Below are 13,916 nucleotides of genomic sequence, written 5' to 3' on the forward strand. Positions count from 1 at the left end.
ACTCCATTGGGTTGGACTGCCAATCTGCTGAGCAGTGGTCCCCTGCCAGAAGGCTGTCTTGTCTGCAACAAGCTTTATTGATGCTTTAAAGTGAAGGTTATGTCCATTTCCTTGGGCAAATGAAAGCAGCTAGGGATGGGATCAGGTGCTGTATTGGACAGATCTATATTTCTTGAAATGTGAGCACCAAAGAGTAACACACGCCCCTTTGCTCAGTGTGTTTGCTTTCATAATCACGTGCGTGTTGAAGTCCATTTGTAGAAATAGAACAGTCTGTGTCGGAGGTGCAGAAACTGAGAGTACTAGTGTGTTCAGAGAAGAAATAAACAAATGCAAAAGGTAGTGTTATATATACTACTGCATCTTCCTGTGGTCAATACTGGTGATGGGGGTTCCTACCACAGCTAGAATAGCCTTCTGAAACACAGGGAACTGGTTAAGAAACAGGCTGATTAGTTTCAGCTTTTCCTTTTTTTGTTTCCTTAAAATCTGAATTTAATCAGGAATTTTTGCAGACTTAGTTGTATGCGTCCTTTAGTAACGGCACAGTTTGGAGAGTGTGGGGAAGAGACTTTACTTAGCAAATAAAATATGAAAAGAATCTTCAAGCGTTACATATGTATATTTATTTCTGGTGTTATTCCTGCTGCCTTACCTTCTTTTTCCTCTGCTCTCTGCCTCACACTACAATTTAAAAAACAAAATCAAAAGAACAGACCAAAAGGTTTCCATATACTGAATTTGGGATTTTTGGTAAGTTTGCCTATCACTTTTTAACGTGACTTTAAGATTGTAATTTACTCGGGAAGAAGCTAGGAAGTATTTGTGCTATGTATCGTTGCAGTGGGATTCTGCATTTCAAAAATACCCAAATAGGCATGTATAGCATGCCTAAACTGCATAAACATTTATTTAAGATGGAATTCAGTTTAGCTACTTCAAGGAGTTTGAATTTTATACCATCCTTAAAAATTATGGTTGGATTTGCAGACAAGACTGATGCTCTATTCTCTTAAAGGAGTGTTTTATTTTCATTCTGGGTGGTGAGAAGAGTTTTTAAAATGTATGAAGCTTTACACCTAGTATTGGAAACAAGAAGTGTGATTGAGGTTATGGTAAACTGATCTTGTATACTAGGGCTCTTCATTTTATCATCTTGCTCAAATATCAACTAAACAATAATTGAGGCGGGGGGGGCAGCTTCTGTCTTGCTATGAAAAGGAGCATGGAAAACTATAGTTACTATTCTACATTCCTGAAGCTTTAGTACATGATTTTGTCAGAAATAGAATAAACGTGAAAACAAGTTTCCTTTTCCTAGAGCTGCCTTTCAGCAGAATTAGCTTTTGCCACAAAACCTGCAGATAATACACTGTAAAATTTTGCCACATGTACAAATCATTCATCAGTGCGCACTTGCTCAGTGCATGACTGATGCTGATGGAATGTAGATAGGCTACTTAGCAGAGTTTACAAGCTACAGAATAGGTTATCCGTCTCTATTGGTTTCAAAAAATTCTGTCTCTAGCAGCTTGATAAATATTTTCCTGAACTTCCAAGAATTGTTAATAACTAGGCTTAAATGAGGAACACAATTCATAATTCCATAAACAGCATGTGTGATGGGAGCCTTGGTCTTGAGATAGCATGAGCTCATCGGAAGTAAGGTTTGGTTGCTTCATTGCTATTTTTTAATCTGCTTTTAACATTAATATTAGACACTGATAAATATTTAAGAATTTGAAACAGATTACGGCAAAATTGCCTGAGAGGAGGTATGCCAACAGGAGGACTTGTAAGTTTTATATTTATTAAATGCATTTATAGAATGAAACTTGGAAGTTTTACTTAGCATAAAATCTGGTAAACCCAGATCTTTGAATTGATGTTCACGTTATTGGCACTTGTATTAGTACACAGAAGCACACTGTGTAATCCTTTTGATATGTTTTAGATATATGAGGTCAGTGTAACTTTCATGATAGTGTTCATTACGTATGTTAATCACCGGGGCAGATTTCAGAGCTGGATGATGCATTTTGTTTTGCTTAAACCTGATGTAGTACAGATAATGTCTTCTCAGCTCTGGTCTGAAGTCAGCTCCCACCACTACCCCTCAAAAAAAAAATTTTAGCTGTCATCCTGCCTTTCCCACTGGCGAAACATAAACCCGTTCAGGGTGTGGAAGAGACCATTGTGGGTCTCTGACTTGAGGTCCTTTACAACTCTCATTTGTCCCACTTTCCTCTGCGGCGGCTACCTACCCTTCAGAAGCAGTGCAGCATTAGGATTGATGTATATTCTAGCACAGCTCCAAAAAAGTCAAGTCCTCCACTTGATAAGTCATGTAAAAAAACCTGGGTTTGGCGTGTGTTTATCAGAAGGGAATTTCCCATTCATAATTGGAGAGTGTTTTGCTTGTCAGCATGGAGACACATCCGATGCCTCCAGGTGCGGTGCGTTTAAGGGGATTAGAAGATGGGCTCCTCTTCTACCTGCTGGAGACAACCCTCTTCAAGGAGACTCTGCAGACAGGCTGACCTTTTAACAGTATTCCTTGTCTTAGTGGGAATGTCAGCCGGGAAAAACTGGTTTGATGCCTCCTGGATGTCACTGTTATCAGTTTAATAGCTAAAAGAGGCCATCTTGAGCAGCCACGTCATATTTATAACTGCCTTACTCAGCTGTTGCAGAAGAGAAAGCCCTTTAACTAGGACACAGACCTAGGAACTGCGGTGCAGCCATGGAAGCCTCCTGCAGGCCAGCAGCCACAGAGCCTACGTTTTGCTGGATAGGGGCCCTAGTGCATGCAGGGCTTTCAGCGTGAACAAACTAGTTGCCCTGATACATGGCTTCCCGACTTAAAGATAAAATTTCGCCCTTTTTTTTAATCAACTCTTTTATTTAAAACCTTTGTATTTTGCATCTCATGGACTTCAAGTTAATCTTAGTAAATCTTGTCCTTTGCTTTTAAATTTTGTTTCTAGTAACACAACATAAAAGTTATGATTAGGTCATTAACCAGAAAAAAACCTGGCACTCATCTGCAGGTGATCAGATGACATCAGAGGCCTGGTTTTAATTTGTGGGTAGTTCTGATTGTAACTAAAAGAGACTTGCTCCTTTTGTGGAATTGGCTGGCTATTTCCCCACATCTGGAGTTAATGAAGTCTTTGAGACCACATCAGTTGTGTTTTGCCGCAAGAACCCTTTGATCTGAAAAATCTAGACTGGCACAAGTGCAGCTTCATAACATTGCAGCTATGTTTTTGCAAGCTATGGTTAAGATACCAAAACAAGCAGAAACTATATAAAGTTATGTGTCTGTGCTAGGACTTTCATGTAGCTGTTCGGAAGGGCCTCTTTTACGTTAATATAATTCATAACATTTTTATTATGTTAATGGCTTGTACACATGTATCTGTAAATGATACATTTGTAGGAGTTTTTTCGGTTTAATTTCCCTTTTGAGATAATGTTTAATCAGTTTTTATAAATCACCCAATTATGTAAAATTTTAAAATTTCAGTCTGAAGCTTGTGTTTACAAATCTCATTGATAACGTTATAGTTTAAAAGAAGTAGAATTTGTCATTGTAGGTGATTTCGCATTAATCAGTGTACATCTCCATGGCAGTCCTAAATGTCATAAAGCTTTGTTTCCACTGCTGTCCTGTGACAGTGATAGATTATCCATCAGCTATAGCATATGCTGTGTTACTCTGCACAACAGAGAACTTGTAAATTAAGTCCAGTTTTGCCTAATATGTTTGCAGTCTTATGAGCGTGAGTATTTACCATTTGACAGAGTGACATTTCTGTTACAATATGTCTGAGGCATGGAATATACATGCATTCATCCTATATAGTAAATACATATGTACTGTTAATATTGCTTATAACGTATTGTCATTCTGTCACTCTGGTAAGCATCTCTATTTTACATTTTTTCCATAAACTGAAAATTTGCAACTAAAATATTCAACAAAAGCTCCCTGTAATGCTTTCTTTCCTAAAAATTTTTCATTTCTGTTGATAAAAAAAAAAAACTTAAGCATGCAAGTGAAAGTTGTGTAAGTTTTCCACTTGACTTCTTTCTACCAGGTGCCTTTTTACCTGCAGCCGTTTTCATTATATGGCTCGTATCGACAGCTATGCCCTGGCTTGATTCCTTGTGCCCTTGTCCTGATTCCATCATACTGTAGTTTGATAGATTTTATTGAAATTCTGTTAATGTAAAACGAGTCTAAGAGAGTGGTAAAGCAGTCCCTCTGATATAAAAGAGTGCTGTCTGCAGGCACATGCCCAGCCATTTGGTCTGACAACAGCAGGCTAGAAAAGCATTTGGGAGTGAGGAGGAGGGGTATTGGTATGCAAATGGCAGCAGGACTTGCCCACTTCACTTTCTGAATATCCGTATCAGAACAGTCACCCTCCAGGAGAACAATGGTTCTCTTCTAGGGAACTTAGGCTTTTTTGTTGGCCGGCTTGGTTTTCCTGGCCCTTCTCTTGCTTGGTAAACAACATCCCAGAAAGACGAGAGAGGTGAATGTTGTAGAAACATGCATGTGCCTGTATTTGTATAGGAAGGGATAAAAATATTGACTTTTGAATTTTGGGGCATACTGCACTTTGCAAGTTGCAGTATGTAAGCTTTAAAGTTTTAAAATTATTCTTAATATAGGCATTTATGAAGCCTTATGTATTTACAAGTAAGGTGAACAATTAAAAAATGAAAATACCCCATTTTTTACTTTGTAGCAAAAAGATGCTCTGGTTTCAATGTTATATTTTTATATTCTTTGCTGCCATATTTGTTAATTTGCCTTTTTTTTTTTTAACATACACTAGTCATATTGCAATACTCAGTATAGTGACCAAAATATTGCTATGAAGAAATAGCATTGCTTAGAACAACTAATGTTATGGGTAGAGTCCTTGAGTCTGTGAATACTGGCTTTGTTGATTTAACTTATTCCTGAATATGCTTTATATTTCTTCTTAGAGTTACTGTAGTGAAAGACTTCTAATCATTATGTTAATTTGGCATCTTAGATTTTTAACTTAAGAAAATTTGTTGTTTGCATCTTGAGAATAGTCCTTCCAATGTGGTGTTACACTGAAAAAAGAACGATGCTGGTTTTCTTTAATGCTAGACCAATGTGAAAAGAATTTGCTCGATGCTGCAGTTTTAAGATTATTCCTCAGGACTTGCATTACATATATTTTTGATGACTATACAAAGGCGTGCAAGTTTCTAAATGGATGATACAATAGTTGCATTAAAATCGTTCCATTTGTCACTGGATGTTCTTTTTTTCTTTCTGATTGTTGGGATGCCAGCTAATTAAATATTCAAACAGGCATACAGTTGTTTTAAAATAAAATTTGTTTGGGGCCCGGTTGTTTTATCTTGCTTTTTTTATCTTGAGCAACAAGTCTGTGCGAGTCATGCACTTAGAAAGCAAAATCAGCATTCAAGCTTTTATCAGGCCACCTGGCTGAGTTGGCACACCAGAAAGTGTGTTGTTAGGATCATTCTACTGTACTTCCTCTGTACTGTGGCAACTTGCTAAAAAGCAAATAAAACAAGGGCAACAAATGCTGCAGCTTGCTACACTGTTCTTTTTTTATTTGTGCTTTCTATCTGTGTCTGTCTGCTGTTATGGTTTTTTTAATGCACAACACCCAAATATTACTAACCTGCTTTTATTGCTCTTCAATATTTAGGTGTATGCACCATCCCCGAGTTCTGATGATTTCAACAGAGAATCTCCAAGTTACCCGTCTCCTAAGCCACCAAGCAGTATGTTTGCTAGCACTTTCTTTATGCAAGGTGGGTAAAATGACTTTATATGGGTAGATGTCACTTGTCCTTTAGGTAGAAATCTGCAGTCTGCCACTGTTGTACTGAATGAATGAGGAAACGTAAAGGTAACATATTGTGCTAGAGCCTATGATTAAGTTTTATATACTTCTAAAACAGTTAGATGAAGGGAGCTGTCTGTTGATTTAAAGTTTTTCTCATGACATTAATTGCTGACTGAAATTTAAGGGGATTATACACCAGGCCAGATGGACAGAATCCCCCATCCCTTGATTTGTAGGGGCTTCAGAGCAGCACACTGGAGTGATAGAGAAGAATGAGGTGAGGGCTTCTTGACTCTTCTGGAATTTGACTGTACAATATCAGCTAACAGTCTTAAGTTCTTAAATGCTTGTGTATCCAACATGCCAAAAAAAAGGGGGTTGCATTGAACAAAACGAGAGCAGAATTCATTTTCTCAGCCTCACGTCATACAATTAGCTCGTACTGTAGTCTGATGAGCTTTTGGAGCATATTGAAAGCATAGTTTCTCAGTATGGGAGTTTACAGAGCACTTCAGTTTATGCTACAGAAGGAAAACTGCATTGACACATGGGTTTAAGGCTTATGTAATGTAGTCATTTCAGTTACTTAAATCTGTTATGAAATGTTTTTATATTTTTATGGTACTAAGGTATTTTAGACTATAAATTGCTTATTTTGGTTAATAGATGTTTTGCACTGTATGTTTATGATGAGCTCTGCTTAGCCAAACTTCTCTCCCCTCCACCCCCTTTTTCATTATTTCTTTCAGTCTGGAATTTTTATCAACCCTCTTGATACAAATCTGGCCTTACTGAAGGTCTGTGTAATTAGCAGAAGTACTTGGTATTTTCTCAGCTGTGGTTGGATTGTATTTCAGCTATAAAGCCTCTGTTGGTTTTTTGGGTTTTTTATAAATATAGCAACAGTGTGGTGGCGTGAAAATGGAAGACGCGGTATAAACTGGTCACCATTTCCCTGCTGATGTTAGTTGAAGTAGCTGAATTCTGTATTTTTTAAAATAATTTTGTAAAGGAAAGTAGAATTCAGTAGTCGTCTTTATTAAATGTATTTTTCTTGTTTTCTTTTTTTATTAAAAATAATTAAAAAAAAGATGGGACCCACAATTCTTCTGACCTCTGGAGTTCATCCAATGGCATGAGCCAGCCCGGCTATGGTGGGATGCTGGGAGGCTCCTCTTCCCACATGTCCCAGTCCAGCAGTTACGGCGGCCTGCACACACATGACCGTTTGGTAAGGTGCAGCACAGATTAATGTATTTGTGATTCTATATGGAGATCTGACTTAAAAGAATTCAATTCTTGTTTGCTGCTCATGTATGTCAGTTAAAAACCCAGTTGTCAGAAATCACAAACTTACTGTATTAGATTTATGTCCTTTTATTTACGTCTGTTGTATCAATAGAAATCTGTGGCTGTATAGTGGTCTGGTCAGAGGATGGATGAGTCCCTTTCTTTAATAAAGAGCTGGGTGCTGTATATTTGGTATCTTAAAATATCAATATTTATTTAAAGACTACTTAATGTCTTATCTCTGTTTCTCTTCTCTAGAGCTATCCCCCGCATTCAGTCTCACCTACAGATATAAATGCCAGTCTTCCTCCAATGTCTAGCTTCCATCGTGGCAGTACCAGCAGTTCACCTTATGTAGCTGCCTCACACACTCCACCTGTCAATGGATCAGATAATATTCTGGGTAAAAAGTTCTTCCGGCTTTTTTTTTTAATTTTACAAGAAAATGAAATTTAGGGCTGCATGACGCACAAAATTAGTAAGATTTAATTTATGGGATGCTTGTAGATCAGGGATACTGCACCACTGTGACATTTCTGTCCTCGGTATGGCTGAGATCAGGCAAATTGTTTTGCAGTCAGCTTAAGACTTACTGGTTTATTTGCTTTCACAGCCATGCCTTTGCTCAGGAGATTGTATCCATCTAACTTAATGGCAATTATCCTTCCATAGTTTAGTATATATACATGTTAATATCCATAATTCTGGTTTTGCAGTTTTCAGAGCTGCTGTATCACCAAGGTACTGTGCCGGAGAAAGGCAGGAGGACTGTTGCTTTGCGGAGCTTGATAAACTGCATTGTAAATTCCTCTCCTAACTGATTTAGAGATTACTAAGTAGCCAGTATGGTGGCTGGTTTAGTCTCTTCCGTGCTTACCTGGAAAGCATGAAATACAGGTTGATCATCTGTTCCTTGCACATATTTGCGCATCTTAAGATACAGCCGTAGAAATGAAATGCTTTTAGATTCCCTGTGTCAGTTCAATATGATTTCCACTTAACTTCTTTTTAAGTAAGTGGAATTTAGTTAGAGTGACTATATTGGTTTTGATTTGGGAACATGTTTTACACTCAGATCTTTAAACAAAACCAAGTTAATGAATCTGCGTGGGAAATTCAGGTTGGAAAATCCAAGTTTGCCGGAAACTTGAAACAGCGAGTATTGCATGATTTGGATTTCTGATGTGAATGGCTTACATTGACATTAGATATATTTTTTTGGCATTAGAAGTTGATAATTGGAGAAAGGAGATTCACTTTTAAAGAGTCCATCTTCTACAGTAAAGCAGATATTTCAGAGGATTCAGGTCCTTTCTGTGTTTCCAATTGGCAGGGCTTCAGACCTCCTCTTAGCTTGATGGTGTGTGGAGCAAAAGGGCATGCAAAGCTGCTGACATGCAACTAAGAGCAGGGGTGACAGAAAGCTTGGTGGATAAGAGCTTTTCAGGGATTTTCTAAAAGATGAGAGTACAACACGGGGAATTAGAGCAGGGGGAGCAAGGAGACACACAAGGAACTATTCAGTGAATTTGGCTTTAAGAATTAATGAAACGTGCAGCACTTCAGTGATAACCATTTAGAAATAAGCTGCAATAATATAATTTTCTGATTTTGATTTTCTTTTCACATTTCATTAAAATTAGCCTGTGATCCTAGAAAATAATTTCAGTCTTTCTTCTAACTGCTTTTGCCTCTTGGTCATTAAGTTATCATGGTGATACTGTGTTTGACTTTAAAGAGGAGAACATCTAAATTTAAATCTAATTGTTTTAATTAAATTTTTAAGTATAATGAGAACTGATTCTGTTGACACTAACTTCCTCAGAATACCCGTTTAAAAAGCTGCTCAACTGTACATGATGAATAAAACAATACAAGTAAATAAAATTTCAGCTTTAAAAATAAGTGTTGGGTTTGCTTTCCACGTTACAGGAAACAGAGGAAATGGTGCTGGAAGCTCACAGACAGGTGATGCACTTGGAAAGGCATTGGCATCTGTAAGTAGCAGTTAGAATATTCAGATCTGAAAGACATACTTTGATCATTGTATCCATTATTTATGTGTTCATTTTATAATATCAAATCAGGAGTTTTCATGTATGAAGTTACAATAATGTACTACGATACAATGTCATACTAGACAAATGTCTATAAAAAGCAAGTGGAAAATGTTTTTATTTGTAGAAGACTCATTCTGTCTTCCTTTTTTTTTTCAGGTGATTGAAAAATTTAGGGCAGATACAGTTTAGAAAGTTGCTTAGACAAAGTAAAAGATAATCATAAAAAGTTTAGGGTTTGGGGTTGGGTTTTTTTTTCTGTAGTGTTCTAGTTAAAGACAAATATTTTTAACGTTAGTCTCAGAGCAGATCCTGCCTCAAGGTTTAAAATGTTTTCTCAGTGGCCTTATAAAACAGAGAGGTTTTGAATGTTGTGTTGTATAGCTATAATTTATGGAACAGCCTTTAAAATTATGTATATGCATAAAGTTTAAACTCTTAACTCTTGTTGGAATAATGTAGATAATGTAAAATATTGCAAGTATCTTCAGTCTATAAGCTCTCTTTGCATATGCACACATAGAGCAATTATTTTTGCATTAATACAATCAGATGTACTTTTTATAAAACAGTAATTGATACTGTATAGCAGAAATTTCAGAATTAGGAGTGGTGGCTGGGGGAACACTTTGTATTTCTTGTATGTAGCAAATAGGGAGACTAAGTCTGATTTAAAAGGTAGAAATGACTACTTTGCAGCCCCAAAAGACTGTTTCTGTGTTGGATTCTGGATCCCTCACCTCATACCAGTGAATGCAAATGTGCATATTCGTGCAGATCCTGTTACCCTTGCATCCCTCAGAGGGTCATATGTTAAAAGATTACCAGATCTGATAATGTCTGTAATGTCCATATTGGGTAGGAGAACTCTGACCTACTGGCTTTGAGGAGAAAAATGTTGTTCCTGTTGCTTTTGGGGATTCAGCAAGTAGATAACAATTCACAAGTCCAGAGGGCAGTTAACACTCTGGTTTTGTCTGTTTGAGACCTGTCAGAAAAGAACTGGGATAATTTTTGACTCCTAGAAATAGCAATGCTTACATACTTCAGTCTGTTCATTACTCTGCAGATGTATTAGGATGTCTGCTGTTCTGCAGCCTGACCAAAATTTCTGTTTTAAGTCTTGACACACTGGCCAGTTAGACCTGCGGGACTTTGTGATGTTTTCCACCGCTCTCCTTTTTTAAATTATTTTCTCGTCCTTTCAGGTATTTTTTTCCAAGTCACTAGCTGAGAAAACCAGGCTGATGTTTTGAGGAAAAACTCTAAATAGATTGCAAGTGGAAGTCAGAAATGTTTAATCTAACTGGTGGGTGGGCTCTGGTTGTCATAGAAACTTGTTTCTGTCATCCCATGTTGTTGCTTGGCAGGAGCAGCCAGGTCATTCCATAAATCATTTCTGTCATAGCTGATGGTGATGCATTCCATCTGCTCTATCAGTGCATGCCATAGTCTGCACACTTCAAATCCCTTGCCTCATCCATCTGCTTCCCCCGCACACGTGCGTACCCAGCACACTTGTGCTTTTTGGGCAAGGAGCACCGTTCACCGTTGTGGAGAGGAGGGAGGTGGTCTTTCCTGCAGGTGAAGCTAGCGCACATGAATTCTGATGGCTAGTAAACCAAGAATATTTTTCTGTTTGAACAAAGTTTTATTTAAATACTGCGAGTGTCTTGACTTTTTTTTTTTCTATGATGCTATATGCTTTTCTGTTAGGATTTTAAATCCTACTGCTGCAACTGTTGAGAGGAATTTCTAGGTCTAAAATTCTGTTGATGTACATCTCGCAATAGGCCTTTCATGTGCGAAACATCAGAGGATACGACATTTGTTCTTCAGTTTAGGTATTAAAGACCATACAGAATAGCATGTGATTAAACATGTAAGGCCAGATAATACATTTGCAAAGGTTCTTTTATTTTAGGTTTAAGCCTGGATAATTGTGGTCTTAATCTCAGGGTAGGCAAGAAAGAGAATTGTACATGAAAGTATTTACACAAAGTTCCCAAAGCCCTGTGGATTATGCATTAGTTTGGATAATGAACTAGTATAGATAGAAAGAAAAGAAAATCTGGGTATTCGTGCCATTTCTAATGTGTTTCCCTGAACGTTTGCCAAACAATAACCCTTTAAGATTGTGCCCATGGAGGGTTATATGGCAGGAGAAACATCTGGTTTATTTCATTGCCTAATGCCAAATCAAAACACTTGGTCTTTAATTTAGAGGAGATCAAACAGGAGGACTGTTTAACTTTGTTGATTATATCAGACCTCTTTGTGATAACTTATGTTTTGATTCCTACCTCAGAACTAGGGTAAAGGCCTTTGTATGGTCTCGATAGTTAAATAGCCACTGGTCCCCTCACAAAAGAAAAGAAAATGTAGGGAAGTTGACTTCTAAAAGTAATTCATGAATTAAGTTTCTTTGTTGCTTTAGACTCAATAACATTAACATAACAAAGCCTAACTGAAATGTACACTGTAGTGTTTAAAAAATTGGACTAACAGCTCCGAGGTTTGGCTCTGCAGGCTCTCAATTGTGCAGCTTTTGTCTAAGAGCCTTTTCATTAGATCCTGGCATATTGGCACCCCGCTGATTGGAATGGACCATGACTGATAGGAGGAGGAGTCTCATTTGTTGCAGTAAAATGAGTCATGTTACCGTTTAAGCCTGGCAGAAGGTGTCAGGGTTGTTCATCATTGGTCATTTAACAGCACAGTGGCCAGGGACTGCATGCAGAATGAATTCTGACCTCGTATTTTAGTTGTGGCTTTGGTATTAATGTAGGTTTTCTCTCTTATAAAATATAGCAAAATAAAATCAGCAGGTAGAGCAGTGGAAAACTACCAGTTTCAAAGGAGACTTCATCGCCTTTGTTCTGACATAATTTTAATTTTCTGTATCTTATCTGTCTGGAGCTCTATACAGTTCCCATACTGACACGCAAGATTCATTTTTATGCTGATATACAATGCATGAATTTCCTACAATGGTCTGAGGCAGTTTGTTCTTTTAAATATATTTGCTTTCTAGCATGTATGAAAAAGAAGAGGTATTTCCATTAGGAAACTGGTGGTGTTTTCTAATGAAAAAGTATAATAGACCACGAAGGAGCACGTGGTCTATTGGGCCCTGGTTTTGTCAGTTCAAAAAATAAAATGCACAACTTAACCAAGTCCCAGTTTATTGTCAGCTAAATACTGAAATGTTTTATTGTCTGTGTGAAGAGACATCAACCACACTGCCACTGAAGATTTTTTTTAACTGCCATCTGATGACTAATAAATCCTGGTCTCTGCTCAAGTAAAACAGGTTTGAACTGATGACCTGTAAGAATATCTTCTGAAGTCCATTGTCAGTCTCTAAACCTATTCAGTTCCCTTCACAAAATGAATTTTCCAAGAATCTTGAAAATTTAAGTTTTAATTAAAGCTTTAAGCATTATGTCTTTAGTTTTTATCAAGACTTTTTAATTACATTAATAGCAAGGAATGAATTGTTGCAAGTTGAGGTTTAGTATCTCAAGGGAGCAACTGATACAGAAATACGAGAGAAAAATTGTATGTGCTGCAATACATAGCAAGGGCAACAAATTTCAGATGGTTTTTGTTCGGTAGGTACCAATCGTAACTAGAGCTGAATGCGTCCTTGGTATTTTCTCTTCTGAAGGATTAATTTTTAGAAGATAACATGTGTTGACTGTTAAAATCTTTTCTCTAATGTTTGGGAAGTCATTATTCCTCTGCATTTTCCTGAAGTTTTGTTTAATTATCTTTGTACTGTTAACTCTTACTTATATCGTTCTCCTTCAGTGATAAAAAGGCTGTAATTTTTGTTGCTGTTAAAGTAGAAGGAAGATCAGTTATACTTGTGTTGCTATCAAATACAGGCTGTGGTTATTTTGACAGCTGCTTGAAAATGAAAGTTCTCTGGACATTTTTAGAGCCTTGAGTGTAATAAAGTAGAGCTGTGATTGAAGGATCAAATTGGGTTTTTTTAATCAACCCAGCATCAAGAGTGACAATTAAAAGCATGAAAAGGAATCCTAATAGCTATTTTTTTACTGTGTATTATGACATGTATTGATATACAATCTCTTTTGTCTGTTGTTAGATTTATTCTCCTGATCATACCAGCAGTAGTTTTCCATCGAATCCGTCAACACCAGTTGGATCACCTTCGCCTCTTACAGGTAGAGACAAACCATTTGTCAATAAGTTGTTTGTTGTTTTGAAAACATCAGTGAAATCAGCAGCAGCTTCCTTGCATAATTACTTTTGTATTTTGTTTATTTTTCCGTTGTACTAAGCCCAGGTTTATAAATCCAGATTCTTAAGTATTTTGTTACAAGCATTCACTTAAATCCTGGCAACTGGCTTTGAAAGTTAGCTTATTAAAACAATCTTTGAAAACATTGAATGAGCATATACTATCACAGCTATGAAGATATCTGTACAAATCTGTACCATTGGAGAGAAATAAGAGTGATTTGGTTGTTGGTGTTTTTTTAAAGCTATGTGTTAAAACTCTGTGGCAGCTTTTAGGGATAAACAGCAGGTGTGTGTTCCCTCTATTGAAAATATAGTAGGCTGTAGAGACTATCCAATTTTTACACAGGATAGCTTTTCATTCATATCTTCCATGAATGCTTTCATTCTATGGGAGAAGAATTTCTGGCATTTTTCAAAATAAATGCTC

The 13,916-nt window shown here is 37.1% G+C and overlaps 1 protein-coding gene across 12 annotated transcripts in view; it reads left to right on the plus strand.

The window, feature by feature from the left end:
- The window catches only part of TCF12 (transcription factor 12), a 174,752-nt gene that overhangs the window by 138,347 nt on the left and 22,489 nt on the right, over window positions 1–13,916 (plus strand). For all 12 annotated transcript variants that reach the window (XM_052807253.1, XM_052807257.1, XM_052807258.1 and 9 more), the window contains 5 exons: window positions 5,730–5,835; window positions 6,962–7,101; window positions 7,419–7,563; window positions 9,093–9,157; window positions 13,332–13,410. In XM_052807253.1, the coding sequence (XP_052663213.1) occupies window positions 5,730–5,835; window positions 6,962–7,101; window positions 7,419–7,563; window positions 9,093–9,157; window positions 13,332–13,410 (535 nt within the window). The remainder of the gene's footprint in view (window positions 1–5,729; window positions 5,836–6,961; window positions 7,102–7,418; window positions 7,564–9,092; window positions 9,158–13,331; window positions 13,411–13,916) is intronic.

The sequence above is a fragment of the Harpia harpyja genome, chromosome 14, assembly GCF_026419915.1.
Source record: "Harpia harpyja isolate bHarHar1 chromosome 14, bHarHar1 primary haplotype, whole genome shotgun sequence".
Taxonomy (NCBI): Eukaryota; Metazoa; Chordata; class Aves; order Accipitriformes; family Accipitridae; genus Harpia; species Harpia harpyja.